General features: G+C 39.5%; 1 protein-coding gene across 1 annotated transcript in view; it reads left to right on the plus strand.

Moving 5' to 3' along the window:
* Positions 1-19,445, plus strand: part of LOC134359017 (disintegrin and metalloproteinase domain-containing protein 12-like) — a 397,127-nt gene that overhangs the window by 322,707 nt on the left and 54,975 nt on the right. Inside the window, exon 12 of the mRNA XM_063071825.1 lies at positions 14,687-14,864. Coding sequence (XP_062927895.1) covers positions 14,687-14,864 — 178 coding nt within the window. The remainder of the gene's footprint in view (positions 1-14,686; positions 14,865-19,445) is intronic.

Below are 19,445 nucleotides of genomic sequence, written 5' to 3' on the forward strand. Positions count from 1 at the left end.
TCCCCTCCCCATCTAGTTCCAGATATTATCCATCAGCACCCATTTCAACCCTTACCCCAGCTAACAGTATCGACCCATCATCTCCTCACTGTATGTTCCACCTATTACCAGTCAGCCTCTGCCCCCCCGCCCCACAACAACATTGCTCCATCTCCCCGTCACCTCCATCCGCCCCTTCCCATTGGGTTCCATCAATTACTACATCCTCTGTTTCAACCCAGCCCACGGCTCTATACTATATCCTTATCACTCTCACTTCTGATGCAAAATCCTAACCCAAAAAGCCGAACTTAAAACTGTTTACCTTCAGAGATGCTGCTTAACCTGCTGAGTTCTTCCAGCATCCTGTGTATCGTTGATCAATAACATTGTAATTTGTTACGGTTTTTGAATAGACAAAAACAAATGAAATGAAAAGTTCAAGGCAAATTATTATCAAAGTACATAGAATATGTGTCACCATGTACAACCTTGAGATTCATTTTCTTTTGCATACTCGGTAAATCCAAGTAACATAATTGAATCAATGAAAGACCGCACCCAACAGGATGGACAAGCAATCAACGTGTAGAAGAAAACAAACTGTGCAATTACAAAAGAAAAAAAGATAAATAATCAATAAATAGCGAGAACGTGAGATGAAAAGTCCTTGAAAGTGTGGGAGCATTTAAATGATGGGGCGAGTGAAGTTATCCCCACTGGTCAGGAGGCTGATGGTTGAGGGGTGTAGTAGATCAGCAGGGTTGTAGAGCTGCCCTATGACTCTTGACTAAATTGAACTGGTTTATCTTTGGTAGAGCTTTGTTGTAGAGCCATTAAGTAAATGCAAACAACAATGAACATAATGTAACCAAATGACTTGTGATCAGATCTCCAGAGAAAGGTAAAGTTGAAGTTGGCAAACATATTCAAAGTTGGGCTTATAGCAGCTGGGCACCAATAACACTTTCCGAATCTACTCTCCCAATCTCCAGCTCATTGGAGCAGATTTTCCAAATGTTCCCAGTATCTAAGGCTCCATTGCTGAACTATCTCCTCACACCACTTGATCTCAGAACTGTCAATGTGTTGTTCATTTGCGGTAGATCTAGTGATGAATTTCAACATAGTGCACCACAATTAACATGGTTTAGGAGCAACAACAATGCGTGCACCAATTTCAGCCTTACTTATTATTCTATTGATCCTGTTCCTTATCAGGCCCTAGAAGTACATTAGAAGCAAACAAATTAGTGTTTTCATATCAGTAATCTCTGCCAATGGCAAGAGAACTAAGCATTTGCCATCAGCTGCTGTTTAAATGTAATTTTTCAAATATAATTTCTCAAGGATTTGTCATTTGTCATGTTGATATCTATTTCACTAATCAATTTTCAAAGCAATTTAAGCTTCAGATAATTATCGTCTTCAACTTTGTAGTAGAAGTTTCAGCAAAAATTGTTGTGAAACATAGGCTTCTAACTTTGGGTTTGGTTACCGATTCAGACACAGATGATAGCTCCCATTTTTGGAGTGTTTTCATTCCTCATATTTTGCTCAAAATCATAAATACTGCAAAATTGTCAAAATCTTCCATAAACCAGAGAAATATTAAAATATAATGTTAAAAAATTGCTTCTATATTGTTTTCCAATATGCTTGTTTTCATAGAGGCACACCAACACATAAATTTTTTTTTAAAATTGGACTAATTAAAGTATATTTTTGCAAATGTTGTAAGACTGTTTACTAGTTTAAAGTCTCCCAAAAGATTTGTAAATGATCATAATTCGCAGAAGCACTCCGGAGGCCTGGTCAATTTTGTGGGCAGGAATTAGCACAGAAACTGGCATACCACTCACTGCTTGCATGCATAAAATATTCAAAATTTGAAGCCAATTTGTCAACTTCAGCTGATTAAAGTTAAAAAAAAGTGCAATCAAACTGAAGGTCTAATCCAATGAAATCAAAGTAAAGCAGAATTCTTAGGTTCATCTACTTATTTGTTGTCAGTTTCATGCAAATTTCCTACAATTTCAACAAAGTTTATAAAGCAATATTCCAAACTTAAATTCCCCTTTCTTTAAGAACGTGTTAATTAAAATTTGATCAACCATGCAGCAGTTTACATAGATTTTGAACTGCAGCTTTTCTCAGTCAATTTAGCACCAGACAATAATATAATCCCTGCATTTCCCCAAGACATCCAAGATGACTGATATAAGGTAACGTCTGTACATGATTCCAGATCAAAGTATCTGATAGATTGGTCGCAGTAATCTGACACTAAACTTTATACTTCTTCCTTTCCTTTTCAAAGAACAGTTGGTCAATTTAAGAAAAACAAAACAATGTTTAAGAACTTCAGAATCCAGAATTTTTTTTTTCTGTTGGTCCTTCCTTGCATATTGTTTTCAATTGCAATGCCTGACTATACTTAGACAATTTCAGACTTGAAGTAATTGGGGAAACATTAGAAAGCATTTTTCTTTCATTGTCCATTATTGCTTCTAGCAAGTTCCATGAGCTTCACAGCTGTAGTGATCCTGAATTCGGGTGCTGGTTCCATGGCAACCACTTTCCTTCTACATCTCAAAGATGTGCCAGTTGATTGATTAATTAACTACCATATATTAGATGGCTGTTGGGAGAATTAGGGTATCGCTAATGAGCAAGTGAGACACAGATTCCATAGTGGGAGAAAAGGACTGATCATATTTCTCTATCTACCAGCATGGACATGATAGTTTAAATGGCCTCCTATTTTGTAAGAAAATATTAAAATTTAAAGATAAATATGGTTTCCTTATGGCTTAAATAAATAGTCCACATCTGTTGCAATGTCAAGGAAAGGATTTATTCTAAATTTTCAACTAAATCTTCACCTAAGTCAATTTTTTCTTGATGAGGAAACTATATATCATAAGCAAACATTAATTCATATAACAATAACATTAAAAGCTTAATATTTTCCACATTTGTATAAGCTGGTTCATGTCTATATGAAGTGAAAATACATCTTTGTAAAGAACTTTTAACATTTTTCTCCTGTTTAATCTTTATAATCCTTCCCGAGATGAAAGCGATCTCTTGGCTCTTAATCCCCAGATGGATGCTCACAATCTGCCCTGTAACTCTCCACTTAGGCTAAGCAGAAATTTTGTTGTCACTCAAAAAGGCAATGAGGTTACAGAATGGTATTTCCCAGAGGGGAAGCTATGGCCAAACTGGCCCGTGGCTACAACCTAGAAATTTCTGGTGACCATAAAAATGCATGAACTTGGTGGTACCCAGCAGAACAATAAATGATTCCACTGAAGGACAGCTGTTTCAAGATTCTGAAGGCCTAAAACTGTAGACTGGGCCTTATTCTGGCTAAAGTTTCTCTTTTGGAACGTGTGAAGGAAACAAATGGATTCCATGTGAGGAAAGCCTACTAAAGTAGGGAAGATTGAATCAGCAAGAGAAGATGATGTGGAAGGCAGTGAGTCCAGTAGATTTGAAACTATAAGGGGTGGATTGGGTTAGAGTAGGTAGCCATACTCAGCTGTTGGATGGTTAGACTAGCATTCAAGGATTTAGAGGACTGAGAGTCAGCCTTACCATCAAGAGAGTGTTATGACTCAAGCTCATAATCAATTAAGAAGGGAATATTGAAGTTTGGGTTGTTGAGGATCTAATGGAAGACTCTTGTGACTTCAAAAGAGACCTCCTGAATGTAGGTCTCCAGTGCTGGTTTCCACAGCCTGGGATTCCCTCAACTAAATACACATTGGGCCATATGTGCCCTAAGGACTGCTTCTGCATGTTTGGCTTGGCTATATGTGTGTGTATGTCTAATGAAAAACCATGGTATTGGGATTCAGGCATGCATTTTTCACAGCTGACTATCTCTACCAATTTTTGGATACATCTGTACCACATGCATTCATTGCACAGGACAGAAAATCTTTTTTTTTTCAGTAAATAGTTTTTTGTTCATGAAAACTTTTCATAGGAATTCTCTTTTGAGGTCCACATGGTCAGATGCTACTTGACTGAGTTTCTCAGCTATTTTGTTGTCCCTGTTTTTCATTGCCTGGAAGTGTGGTGGATGGTAACAGACCACACAATTAAAAGGGGAATTGATGAAGTAGTTGAAGAACTGTGAAACTTCCAACCTGCTCCTGGCTAGTGGGGTTGGGCTAGGAAGCTTGACGTAACCACCAAAGACACAATGAGACAAATGGTCTCCTATGTGTCATAAGATTTTATTATGTAATTTTTCAAATATGAGTAGATACAAATCATCTTGAGTAGTTGTCTTAGCAATAATTTTCTCTTTTTGAGCCATGATTTCTAAGTCATCCCAAATGTGCTACAGTGCATAAAGTTTAAAAGATTCAAGGTTCAAAAGGTTCTTCCAATATCAGAGAATGTACATAGTGAAATTCATACTCTTCAGAGACATCCACAAAACAAGAACTCCATAGAATGAATGATAGATTATCGAAGCCCGGGAGCCCCCTCTCTTCGAACAAGCATCAGCAAATGCATTGACCCTCACCCACACCAGCAGAAGCTCCGACCCCTTCCCCACCCCATCATGTAAGCAACAGCAGAAGACCCCAAAGAGTCCCTTGATAAAAGCAAATTAACTATTTGGTATTTCTGTCATTGGCTGTAATTTTGTTATGTGAGCCCACCTCCCCCACCCCAGTGGCCCTATCTGTATGCTGATGTTTCCTTTGTTATTTATGTGTTTGCCAAATTCCTTTCTATATTTCTGTTAGTACAATATTTTTCTTTCTCTTCGTAATTCTTCTGAATTGCCTTTCCTGACATTTCTGTACATTCTTTTACATTATTTCTTCTATTGTTTAGGCACTTTTGGAATGTGGACTAATGTACTGCCTACAATAAAATGTGAATCTGATCCAATTACAGCAACAACCACTATGTTACTCGGTCAAATCAATACATACCCTAATTTCATTCTGAAACTAAATTTAATCTGGATAATGTCAGTTTATTAAGTTAATTCTAATTCCACTTACATTTTGAGAAAGTTTTAAGTTCAGCAATAAACCCATTAATAGCAAACTGCATTTGTGTAGTGTGATACCTTTAACACTTATCTATAACATGAAGTACTATGTTTATTCTAGCTAAATTTATGTTCTCCATATTGTCAACTGTAATTGAAATAAAATACTTGACAATCCTTGAATAGAGTCTCTTTCTTCTCCAGTTCTTGCAATCTGGACTGAATTAGAAGTTTATAAGGATTGACAGCAGGGAATTAGAAAGTAATGATAGTGTTAAGAAAGGACTCAGAAATCCTGGAAACATTTCGCAGGTCACTTAGCATCTGTGAAAAGATATGAAACCATCATATATTACAGATGAACAGCATTTATAAGAGAAAGCAGAACTGAACAAAGGGAAATGGAATAGAAATGTACATACACGCACAGAAATAAGACCATAAGGTATAGGAGCAGAATTAAGCCATTTGGCCCATCGAGTCTGCTCCACCATTTCATCATGGCTGATCCATTTTCCCTCTTAGCCCCAGTCTCCTGCCTTCTCTCCATATTCCTTCAAGCCCCAAGCACTCAAGAATCTATCAACCTTGGCCTTAAATGTACACAATGACTTGGCCTCCACAGCCATCTGTAGCAACAAATTCTACGGATTCACCACTCTTTGGCTGAAGAAATTCCTCCTTATCTCTGTTCTAAAAGGACGCCCCTCTATTCTGAGGCTGTGTCTCTGGCCTTAGACCCAATATAGAAAACATCCTCTCCACATCCACTCAATTGCGGCCTTGCAACATTAGATCGGTTTCAATAAGGTCGTCCCTCATTCTTTTGAATTCTGGTGAGTGGAGGCCCAGAGCTATTGAACACTCCTCATGTGACAAGCCTTTCAATCACAGAATCATTTTTGTAAAGCTCCTTTGAACACTTTCCAATGTCAGCTCATCATGCTCAGATAAGGGACCCAGCCTGCTCACAATACTCCAGGTGAGGTCTCACCAGTGCTTTATAGAGCCTCATCATTACATCCTTGCTTTCATATCTAGTCACTGTACGCGGAGCCACTGAACACAAATAAAATAACATATTGTTGGTTCTCAGCAGTTCAGTAGAACTATTATTTGAAAATTTATGTACATTTGGAGTGAGTTAACCGATGAAGGGAAGCAAGTTCTGCTCAAAGACCAGTAGAATGAAGTAAAACAGAGATCACTTACAAGCTATGGGCTGAGAAATTTCTTTATTACACTTTAGTGGCTTTAAAACAACATTGTATAAATCCCTTAAAGATTATAAACTTTAGTTGCAAGCATCACAAAACACCATTGTTAGGTTTCCCTGATAAACCCATACTACATACTGCCTACCTCCGTTGATCTATTGGCTGATCTCACAGTTGCCAGTATTTAGCTTTGTAGCCACAATCTTGGCAGCCAGCTTTAAAGGAATATATGAATGTACAGTCCTGTGCAAATAATCTTAGGCACCCGAGATTGTTTATATATTTTCCGATAGTATGGCCTCCACAGAGCCCTGATCATCACAGAGCCCTGTTGACATCATCGAGGCTGTCTGGGAGCACCTGGAGAGACAGAAGAAGATCAGACAGCCAAAGTCAGCAGAAGAACTTCAAGATGTTTGGAACAACCTGCCAGATGATTTTCTTATAAAACTGCACAACAGTATACCTAAGAAAATTGATGCCATTTTAAAGGCAAAGGGTGATCACACCAAATATTGATTTGATTCTGATTTTTACTGTTTGCCACTCTTGATAGTAATTTCTTTGATCTTTAGAAACTTTTCATTTCTTATTTTTACAGACTTTTTATATGTGCCTATGATTTTTGCACAGTACTGTACAAGTAGCAATCTTTCTGGAAAGTGGAATGCTGACACATATATATGGTGATAGGAAGGGATAGCAGAATGCCCATAGAACATCAGAGGAACTTGGGCAGGTTGGTTGCCCAAGGTCTTCTGCTGGACTAGGGGTAAGTCCTAGCTGAATTAATGGATTTGGCCCAAAATATTAACTTTCCTTTTCCACAAATGTTGTGCAATCTGCTTCGTGTTTCTCTCATTTTGTGTTTTTATTTCATATGTCCAGCATTTGCAGATTTATTTTTGGTTTTCATTTACTGATGGCAGAGTCTTTGTACAGAGGGCCATGATGATCTTTTGGAGCTGCTTTTTTGGAAGGAGTTTGTCAGGTGGTCTCTGTAAGGAGTTATACTGCATGAGGGCAGCCATTGAATAATTGCCTTTCTAGGAAGCCTCTTTGACTGCTTCTGTGAGCTAAAACAAGTGCCCAACAGGAGGAAGACGGTACAGGAGCCTCAGGACTCACACCACCAGGTTCAGGAACAGTTATTACCCCTTAGCCAGCAGCCTCTTGAACCAAAGGGGATAACTTCACTCAACTTCACTTTGCTCCATCACTGAAATGATCCCACACATGCTATGGACTCACTTTCAAGGACTTGTCATCTCATGTTCTTGATATTTATTGGTTCTTTTATTTTTTTTCTTTTTATATTTGCAGTTTATTGTCTTTTGCACACTGGTTGGATGCTCATTTGGTGGGGTCTTGCATTGATTCTTTTGGGGTTATTGGAATTGTTGAACTTTGAAGTATTTTTCCCTTTTGTATGGAGCTTTAGTGACCTTTACAATGTAGCACTGAAAAATATAGAATGATCCCAGGGTCTGGAAGCTAAGAGTGACCTCCACAGATAAAACAGAAATCACAACAGTGGAGCACGTTTGAGATCATAGTAAGTCACAAATCTCAGTAAGGAAGTAAATGTACAGTACATCAATCAATGACCCTTTAAATAGCACAATTTCAGTGGTAAGGGAATTAGTAAAACTCATCTGTTCCCTGAATAAATAAAAACTATAAATTTCTAAAGCACTTAAAATTAATTTACAACCTAATAAATTAACTGTGCTTTTTGGAATAGTTCCTCAAAATATTCATGGTATTTCTGTGTCTGACCAACATGTTATTGCATTTGTTACACTGATAGCTAGGAGCGCCATTTTGTTGAAGTGGAAGGATACATCAGCTCCCACTTTGTCACAATGGTTCTCTCGAGTGATGCTATGTCTTAGTCTGGAGAAAATTAGAAGTCAAACCTTTAAACCTTTATTTGATTTTGAGAAAAGATGGGGCTCATTTGCTCATTATTATCATTTGAGTTAATTGATATAATTTTTCCACGATCTAATTGTAAATTTTTTTAGTATATTTTCTTTTCTTGCTGGCGGTTTGATGTCTATTTTTAGAAGCTTTTTGTATGACGCATGGCTCCGGGGTTGTACACCTAATGGGTTCTCTTTTTTTTCTCACTTTTCTGCTCAGTAGGCTTTTTTTGTTATCACAAAATTTTGTTTTCAATCTTTAAGATGATGGTTTATTTTGAGGCATTATAAGTGTTGTTACTTCGATGTACTCATGTTACTTTTCCTATATATACAATAAAAAGATTTGAAAAGAAAGAAAAAACCAGTTCAATGTTACACCGCAAATGTATTTTGATCATTGGGCTACTGTTGACATCATATAGAACTATCTTACGCTGGAAACATTCTACAGAAAATTTAAGAATCAAATATCCTCTACCAAGACATCCAGGAGTGAGCACCATATTGCTGTATTCCAGGTTAAGCCAACTCCCAACTGCTTTACACTTTGCTTTACTGGAGTTACTGAAAGGGGTTCCTTAGCCTGATACAAGCAGAGCAAAGAAAAAATCAAAAACACGGGATGTGGGATGAGCACGTTTATTTCCAAATCAATTATATTTGCATGTGTTTATTATGCTACATGTCTGAATGTCTGGAGTTTATAGGTAGAAGCATGTGGAACTAATGTTGCAGCTCAAAAAAACCACCAATTTTTCCAAGTTTGTATGTTGCCACCTTCTGAGTTGCAATGTGTTATGTACATACTGTTGGTCTTTCTTGATTTATTACAATTGCTGACTGAAAATTGATTAATTACTCACATTGCTAATAGCCAATTATTTGATTGTCATTGAAGTCATATATCAAAAGATTTATTGATACCCTTATTTAGTCATCTTCTATCAGGCTGTCTTTGTAAATAAATGTTTTGGATGCTAACCATCGAAATCCAATCAATCTCGTAAATGGTTGGAGTGTACGTCCTCCATACTAAGTATGCAAGAATGGGCCTTCTCAGGGTGGAAGAAAGAAGGTAGATATCATTTTGCATAGATCCTCAGCCTTTAGGACTGATCAAACTCCTCCAAGTGAAACCACATTTGCTATAGCAATAGGCACGCTTCCAGCATATCGTGGAGTTAAACATAGAAAACATAGAAAATAGGTGCAGGAGTAGGCCATTCGGCCCTTCGAGCCTGCACCGCCATTTATTATGATCATGGCTGATCATCCAACTCAGAACCCTGCACCAGCCTTCCCTCCATACCCTCTGATCCCCCTACCCACAAGGGCCATATCTAACTCCCTCTTAAATATAGCCAATGAACTGGCCTCAACTGTTTCCTGTGGCAGAGAATTCCACAGATTCACCACTCTCTGTGTGAAGAAGTTTTTCCTAATCTCAGTCCTAAAAGGCTTCGCCTTTATCCTCAAACTGTGACCCCTCGTTCTGGACTTCCCCAACATCGGGAACAATCTTCCTGCATCTAGCCTGTCCAAGCCCTTTAGGATTTTATACGTTTCAATCAGATCCCCCCTCAATCTTCTAAATTCCAACGAGTACAAGCTTAGTTCATCCAGTCTTTCTTCATATGAAAGTCCTGCCATCCCAGGAATCAATCTGGTGAACCTTCTTTGTACTTCCTCTATGGCAAGGATGTCTTTCCTCAGATTAGGGGACCAAAACTGCACACAATACTCCAGGTGTGGTCTCACCAAGGCCTTGTACAACTGCAGTAGTACCTCCCTGCTCCTGTACTCGAATCCTCTTGCTATAAATGCCAGCATACCATTCGCCTTTTTCACCGCCTGCTGTACCTGCATGCCCACTTTCAATGACTGGTGTATAATGACACCCAGATCTCGTTGCACCTCCCCTTTTCCTAATCGGCCACCATTCAGATAATAATCTGTTTTCCTATTTTTGCCACCAAAGTGGATAACTTCACATTTATCCACATTAAATTGCATCTGCCATGAATTTGCCCACTCACCCAACCTATCCAAGTCACCCTGCATCCTCTTAGCATCCTCCTCACAGCTAACACTGCCACCCAGCTTCGTGTCATCCGCAAACTTGGAGATGCTGCATTTAATTCCCTCATCCAAGTCATTAATATATATTGTAAACAACTGGGGTCCCAGCACTGAGCCTTGCGGTACCCCACTAGTCACTGCCTGCCATTCTGAAAAGGTCCCGTTTATTCCCACTCTTTGCTTCCTGTCTGTTAACCAATTCTCTATCCACATCAATACCTTACCCCCAATACCGTGTGCTTTAAGTTTGCACGCTAATCTCCTGTGTGGGACCTTGTCAAAAGCCTTTTGAAAATCCAAATATACCACATCCACTGGTTCTCCCCTATCCACTCTACTAGTTACATCCTCAAAAAATTCTATGAGATTCGTCAGACATGATTTTCCTTTCACAAATCCATGCTGACTTTGTCCGATGATTTCACCAAATGTGCTGTTATCACATCTTTGATAACTGACTCTAGCAGTTTCCCCACCACCGACGTTAGGCTAACCGGTCTATAATTCCCCGGTTTCTCTCTCCCTCCTTTTTTAAAAAGTGGGGTTACATTAGCCACCCTCCAATCCTCAGGAACTAGTCCAGAATCTAACGAGTTTTGAAAAATTATCACTAATGCATCCACTATTTCTTGGGCTACTTCCTTAAGCACTCTGGGATGCAGACCATCTGGCCCTGGGGATTTATCTGCCTTTAATCCCTTCAATTTACCTAACACCACTTCCCTACTAACATGTATATCGCTCAGTTCCTCCATCTCACTGGACCCTCTGTCCCTTACTATTTCTGGAAGATTATTTATGTCCTCCTTAGTGAAGACAGAACCAAAGTAATTATTCAATTGGTCTGCCATGTCCTTGCTCCCCATAATCAATTCACCTGTTTCTGTCTGTAGGGGACCTACATTTGTCTTTCCCAGTCTTTTCCTTTTTACATATCTATAAAAGCTTTTACAGTCAGTTTTTATGTTCCCTGCCAGTTTTCTCTCATAATCTTTTTTCCCCTTCCTAATTAAGCCCTTTGTCCTCCTCTGCTGAACTCTGAATTTCTCCCAGTCCTCAGGTGAGCCACTTTTTCTGGCTAATTTGTATGCTTCTTCTTTGGAATTGATACTATCCCTAATTTCTCTTGTCAGCCACGGGTGCACTACCTTCCTTGATTTATTCTTTTGCCAAACTGGGATGAACAATTGTTATTACGAAGGAACATACATCTCCAGTGCACTCGTAAGAAACTTACAATGGGGTCTTCATCCATCACTAAAATTTCTGAAGGTGCCTAGGAAGAAGTCAAAGCAAACTAAATGTCCAATCAGAATCAGAAACGGGTTTAATATCACTGGTCTATGTCGTGAAATTTGTTGTTTTGCGGAAGTAGTACAATGCAATACAGAATAATAAAAAAAATATAATAATGTAATGCAAAAACAGATTTTAAAAAGTCATAAAAAACATAGTCAGGTAATGCACATGGGTTCATTGTCCATTCAGAAATCTTATGGCAGAGGGGAAAAAGCTGTTCCTAAAATGTTGAGTATGTATCCTCCTTGATGGTAGCAATGAGAAGAGGGCATGTCCTGGGTGATGTGAGTTCTTAAGGACAGATACAACCTTTTTGAAGATGTCCTCGATGTTGGGGAGTCCAGTTCCCATGATGAAACTGACTGAGTTTACAACTTGCTGCCACTTTTTACGATCCTGTGCAATAACACCTCCATACCAGACAGTGATGCAACAAAGTTAGAATGCTCTCCATGGTACATCTGAAAGAAATTTGCGAGAGTCTTTGGTGACATACCAAGTTTCCTCAAATTCCTAATAAAATATAGCCACTGTTGTACCTTTGTTGTAATTAGAAAAACATAGCAAACCTACAGCAAAATACAGGCCCATCGGACCACAAAGCTGTACCAAACATGTCCCTACTGTAGAACTACCTAGGCTTACCCATAGCCCTCTATTTTTCTAAGCTCCATGTATCCATCCAGGAGTCTCTGAAAAGACCCTATCGTTCCCGCTTCCACTGCCGCTGCCGGCAGCCCATACTACGCACTCACCACTCTCTGCGTTAAGAACTTACCCCTGATATCTCCTCTGTACCTGCTTCCAAGCACCTTAAAAATATGCCCTCTCGTGCTAGCCATTTCAGCCCTGGCAAAGAGCCTCTGACTATCCACATGATCAATGCCTCTCATTATCTTGTACACCTCTATCAGGTCACCTCTCATCTTCCGTCGCTCCAAGGAGAAAAGGCCAAGTTCACTCAACCTATTCTCATAAGGCATACTCCCCAATCCAGGCAACATCTTTGTAAGTCTGCTCTGCACCCTTTCTATGATTTCCACATCAAATTGCTTTGTCCAGGATAGATCTTCAGACATGTTGACGCCCAGGAACTTGAAACTGCTCGTGCTTTCCACTGCTAATCTCTCAATGAAGACTTGCGTGTGTTTTCTTGACTTCTTTCTGAAGTCCATGATCAATTCCTCCGTCTTACTGACATTGAGTTCAAGGTTGTTGTTGCAATACAACTCAACTAACTGGACTATCTTGCTACCGTATGCCTCCTCGTCACCATCCAAACTTCTGCTAACAATGTCATTGTCAAATGTATAGATGGTGTTTGAGTTGAGACTAGCCACACAATCACGGGCATAGAGCGAGTAGCGAAGGGGCTAAACTCACATCATTGAGGTGTGCCCGTGTTGATTGTCAGCAAGGAAGAGATGAAAACATTAGATCTTTGGCCCTTCAACAAAAGCCAGAAGTTTTGCTAACAGGCCTGCAGCTGATGCTTTTACTTCTTTCCCTGTCTTCCTTCAGTTGTTTTCTAATGTGTAGCACTTCCAAGAAGAATGGCTGCAGGGCATGCAATCTGACCGTAGGATTGATATTGCCCACTGATGTTGTGTGCTTGCCAGACTGGGTAACTTCTCTCACCAGATACTAAAACAAAGGAAGGGATTGAGGTCAGTCACTGGATTTAGTATTCAGCACATATCAAATTTCAGTGAAGAAATTTTGGATACTGAGTAGCTAATGTAGCAATATGCATAATTATGAGAAATATATACACATGGCTTTTGTAGTAATTGAGCCTGTGACCATGGATCAAGTGTATGAATCCATTTCAGTAAATGTTAACAAGTTAACTTTTCTTCAGCATGAAAGAGATTGCTGTTGTAATTACTGACGGAGTATACGGTCCCTGCTTCAATTTCTTTCTTGCTGCTTGTGATTTCTGATAGGATTATTTCACTGACAAATATTCATTTATATTTGTTCGTGCGGCATTATGTCAGTAATTCTGAGTCGAGTGCATTCCATGGTTCTGCTCTAACACTTTGCTATAATAGTTTCTTTGCTAACATTAGGTAATGGCTCATATGCTAATAGGATCAAATGAGGATGTGAAGTAGTTCACGGCAAACCATAGCACTGGTACAGAGCAGTTGGAAGTGAGTGCTTTCTTTCTGTGCTGTGAGATATCTGCAATTGATGAATTCTAGTCATTGTCCTGATGAACATGTTATTACCATCATGTCATCATAAACTAGAGCAAAAGACAGAGGAGCAGAATTAGCCCATTTAACCCATCAAATCTGCTCTGCTGGTCCAACGTGGCTGATTATTATCCCTTTCAACCCCATTCTCCTGCCTTCTCACCATAACTTTTCGTAAACACAAAATACTCTGCAGATGGTGGGGACAAAGCAATACTCACAACACGCTGGAGAAACTTAGCAGGTCGGGCAGCATCCGTGGAAACGATCAGTCAGCGTTTCGGGCCGGAAGGGTTCCCTCCCCCTCCTGTCTTCTCCTATCATTTTCCATCTCCCCCTCCCCCTCCCACTCCCACTTTCAAACCTCTTACTATCTCTTCTTTCAGTTAGTCCTGACGAAGGGTCTCGGCCAGAAACGTCGACTGTACCTCTTCCTAGAGATGCTGCCTGGCCTGCTGCGTTCACCAGCAACTTTGATGTGTGTTGCTTGAAATTCCAGCATCTGCAGAATTCCTCATCTCAGCATTTTATCCTTGCTTTTATATTCTAACCTTCTCAAAACGAATGCTAACCTTGCAATTGCCTTCCTTATTGGACACCTTTGCTTCACCAGTCGTCACTCAGCAGAATGAATTTTATATAAATAAATGTTAAATATTGCAACAGCTGTTGAGTGCACTTTGGTTGTAAATAATAGCATCATATGAGCATTTTTAATCTCAAACTGATGTTCGCAGTCTAAATTTTATACAACCCTGTGCCATGATGAATGCCATATATTGTAAGCAACATTAAACCTGGTTGCTTAGGCTGTAGACCAAACATGCTAATTAACCAGACTCTGCTTTCCATAGAATTAATGTTCTGTTGCTGCTTGTGACAACTGATATAGATGTTAAATGATAACGTAACACGATTGCATTTATTTGGCTGAACATTTTTTTCCCCCTTTTTCAGATATCCTTTTCCCACAGTTTTTAGCAGCTGTAGCAAGAAAGATCTGGACAGTAGCCTGGAAAAGGGTGTTGGAATGTGCCTTTTCAATATGCCAGAAATAAAACAGCTCTACGGTGGGCAAAAATGTGGCAATGGATACGTTGAGGAAGGCGAAGAGTGCGACTGTGGGGAACTTGAAGTAAGAGTACAAAACACAGATTGAATTTGTTTCTGATTTCCTTAAAATTTAAGAAAAAATTTCTTAACAGCTTGGTGTCTAAATTATATATAAAATACAGAATAGAAATTATTATAGCCAATAAATTTTTACTGAATACTTATTAACTAATGCTGTAGTAAATAAGTCATTGTATAAAATCAGGTAGCTGAGTCAAAACCACATGTGTATTATCAAAACATTAATGCAAGAAGTGAAGTAGTTTTAGCAGAAACTTCCAAACCAAGCAGCCAGTTTAAAAGCCTGTTGGGACCAAGCAAATATTAACATATTTCATGTAAGTCCAGATACAGTATAGCAAGATTCTCAGTTGCAGGTTTTGTTTAAAAAAACACTTACTTTGCCAAAATTATGTCAGCCAATGATTTGTAAATCATCGAAATTTAATGCTACTATGTGGCCACTTTGCCCATCATCTACGTGCTGGTGGAGCAAGGGCTATCGAACCTAATTATGCCTTCCAGCACTTGATTCCTACCCCTGTAGGTCCCAAATCTTCAAGGACACATCCAGACACATTTTAAATATGATGATGCTTTCCGGTCTTGTGCATCCCTCACTCCCACTGCACTAACACCCACACACACACGCAAACGCACACACACACACACACACACACACACACACACACGCAAACGCACACACACACACACACACACACACAAACGCGCGCGCGCCCACACACACACACACACACACACACACACCTTGTTCAGGCAGTGAATTCCAGAACCCCACATCTCTCCTAATGCTTTTACCAATTATTTTAAATCTATATCCCTTGTTTAACCCTTCTACAAAGGAAAATAGTCCCTTTCTACCTATCTATCCATCTATCCATCCATCCATTTATTTAAAGATACATGCACTTCGAGCCATGCCACCAGCAACCCACTGATTTAACCCCAGTCTAATCACGGGAAGATTTACAATGACCAGTTAACCTACTAATTGGTACATCTTTGGACTGTGGGAGGAAACCAGAGCACCCAGGGGAAACCCATTCATTCATGGGGAGGATGCACGTACTCCTTACAGAATTGAACTCTGAACTCTAATGCTCCGACCTTTAATAGTGCCGTACTAACCGCTACACTACCATAGCAAGGTCCCGTATCTTTTAAACACCTCAGTTAAGTTTCCCATCACCCTCTCCTGTTCCAAAGAAACCAGTGCTAGCTGATCCAATAATTTCTTATGGCTACAATTTTCTAGTCCTGGCAATGTCATGATAAATATTGTCAGTACCTTCCAGAAAGGCATCATATTTTTCCTGTAACTCTGCACATTACCCTTCCCTTCCCTCTATTTCTCTTTCATCCATGTGCTTATCTAAGAGTTTCTTAAATGTCCCTAATGTATCTGCCTCTACCACCACCCCAGGCAGCATGTTCCATGCACCCACCACTCTCCGTGTAAAAAAGTTACCTCTGACATCCATCCTGTGCTTTCCTCCAACCACTGTAAAATTATGCTCCCTTGTATTAACCATTTCAACCCTCGGAAAAAGTCTCTGGATATCCATTCGATTTATGCCTGTTATCATGCAGTACACTTCTTTCTCTCTCCCGTTTTCTGCTTCTTCCCTTGCCTTTTTGAACTTCGCCAAACTGCATTGCCTTATGCATGTTTAGATTAAATTTCACTCACCTCCTTATTGTCCGCCCAACTCAGCTATCTAAATCCTCCAAAGCTTTCCTCAACCACAAAGTCAATTGTTGTGTCATCTGCAAACTTAATTAGAGATGGGAGAGGCAAAAGCGCAAAGCAAACTGTGAGCAAAATCAATTTACTCAGCGAGGAGGAAATGAAGTGAGTGAAAGATAGGTATAAATAAATTATGGGCATAAAATCACTCTCAGTCCGTTGATAGCAGTTTCGTCACCAAGTCTGATTGCAGTAATTAAGTCAGTCTTCTCACTTCGGCTGGCTGCGTCATTGTCACAACGTGCACATGAGTAAAACAGATCCCAGACCGAAATCATCAATCCGTAGGGAATTATCTTGGAATGGTGAGAGCTTCTAAATGGAGTGGCCTTGGAGCTTGGTTCTGTCCTGTTTAATTTATGTAAAATATGCAGATTTGTAAATTCAGGGTAAAGTGATAAATGATAGTCAATGAGAAGAGGCAATTGTCAGTAGAAGACAAAATATAAATGGACAGAACAATCAACTTGTAGAAAATAAACCTGGAGTTCTAAGCAGGGGAAGCAAGAATCAACAGCACACATTACTTTAAATAGTGTTGAAATGGCTAGCTCAAAGAAACATGGAAGTCTATATTCATTCAACTCTAATTTAATTCAACTAATCCAGAAAAACATTCAATGCCATCTGTAGAATGTTAAAATATCTGTCTAAAATTGTAGAACAAAAGGAAATGATCATCAGAATTTGTTTTGCATTTATCAGAATAATTCTGCATCCAATGCTGGTTGCCAAGACATCAGAGAATCATGAGAACTCTAGAGAAAATTCAGCGAATTGCTACTGGACTAATTCTAGCTGCAAGAGGTGGAGGTTATGGGAAAAGACTGACAAAACCTGCGGTTTGCATTCTGGAGTTGAAATATCTGAGATAACACACTATAATTATTAAGGCTGTATGCACAAGAAAAACTGCACAACCTAGAAATACAAATCAACACACAAAATGCTGGAGGAACTCAGCAGGTCAAGCAGATCTATGAAAGTCAGTAAACAGTCGACAATTTGTGTCTTGGCCTGAAATGTTGACTGTTTATTTGCTTCCATAGATACTGCCTGACCTGCTGAGTTCAACCAGCATTTTGTGTGTTTTGATTAAGATTGTGTGAAGTTCATGCAAAATATTACTTCAGACTGAGCACATGAATAGTACCAGTGGATTGGAGTTCAAAGTTATGAAATGTAAATTTAGGATTGAAATCTATGAAAATTAGCACGTGAAGTACACTTCCAGAAGAAGTGGGGAAGGTTAGTAAAAGACCATAATACAAAGAAGCAGAATTAGGCCATTCAGCCCATTGAGTCTGCTCCACCAATCCATCCTGGCTGATCCCGGATCCCTCTCAACCCCATACACCTGCCTTCTCGCCATATCCTTTGATGCCTTGACTGATCAAGAAACTATGAACTTCCGGCTTAAATACACCCACAGACGTGGCTTCCATCGCAGTCTGTGGCAAAGTATTCCACAGATTCACCACTCTCTGGCTAAAAAAATTCCTCCTTACCTCTGTTCTAAAAGGTCACCTCTCAATTTTGAGGCTGTGCCCTGTAGTCTTGGATACCCCCACCATAGGAAACATCCTCTCCACATCCACCCTATCTAATCCTTTCAACATGCGGTAGGTTTCAATGAGATTCCCCCAAATTCTTCTAAATTCCAGTGAGTACAGGCCCAAAGCTGCCAAACACTCCTCACATGTTAACCCCTTCATTCCCAGTATCACCCTTGTGAACCTCCTCTGGACTTTCTCCAATGACAACACATCCTTTCTGAGATGTGAGGCCCAAAACTGTTGATAATACTCCAAGTGCAGCCTGACTAGTGTCTTGTAAATGCTCGGCGTTATCGCCTTGCTTTTATATTCTAGTCTTCTTGAAATAATTGCCAACGTTGAATTTGCCTTTATCACATACTCAACCTGTAAGTTAACCTTCTGGGAGTCTTGCATGAGGACTCCTAGGTCCCTCTGCACCTCTGATGTTTGAACCTTCTCCGCATTTAGATAATAGTCCGCACTATTGTTCTTTTACCAAAATGCATTATCATACATTTCCCAGCACAATATTCCACCAGTCGCTTTTTTGCCCAATTTGTCTACATGCTACTGCAACTGAATTGCTTCCTCAGCACTACCTACCCCTCCACCTATCTTCACATCATCCGCAAGCTTTGCTACAAAGCCATCAATTCCATTATTCAAATCATTGACGAACAATGTGAAAAGTAGTGATCCCAATACTGACTCTTGAGGAACACCACCAGTCACAGGCAGCCAACCAGAACCATGTAGCAATTGAATAAATTATCAACATCTCCAATTAATGTCACTCAGGTTTGTCCGGCTAGACATACTGAGTCAAGTCAAGTTTACTGTCAATTAACTATATACAGGCATACCGCCAAATGAGCCAACATTTCTCTGGACCAGGGTGTAAAGCGCAGTAGTACATATGACACACATATAACACACATTAACTTAAGAAAGTAAGAATTAAATCTACAAATGAATTATGCATAGATAAACAAAGTAAAGTGCATAAATTAAATACTATAAGGTTCAGTACAAATTATCCATTGGCATGTCGAACGCGGTGCAGCTGTGAGTTCAGAAGCCTAATGGCCTGATGGAAGAAGCAGTTTCTCGTCCTGATGGTAGAATGTCAAAGAGTTCTGCCTGGATGGGTGGGATGCTTGTTAATACTAAGTCATAGTCATAATTTGTTGATCCCGGGGGAAATTGGTTTTTGTTACAGTTGCACCATAAATAATAAATGGTAATAGAACCATAAATAGTTAAATAGTAATATGTAAATTATGCCAGTAAATTATGA

This window comes from Mobula hypostoma, chromosome 19 (assembly GCF_963921235.1).
Source record: "Mobula hypostoma chromosome 19, sMobHyp1.1, whole genome shotgun sequence".
NCBI lineage: Eukaryota > Metazoa > Chordata > Chondrichthyes > Myliobatiformes > Myliobatidae > Mobula > Mobula hypostoma.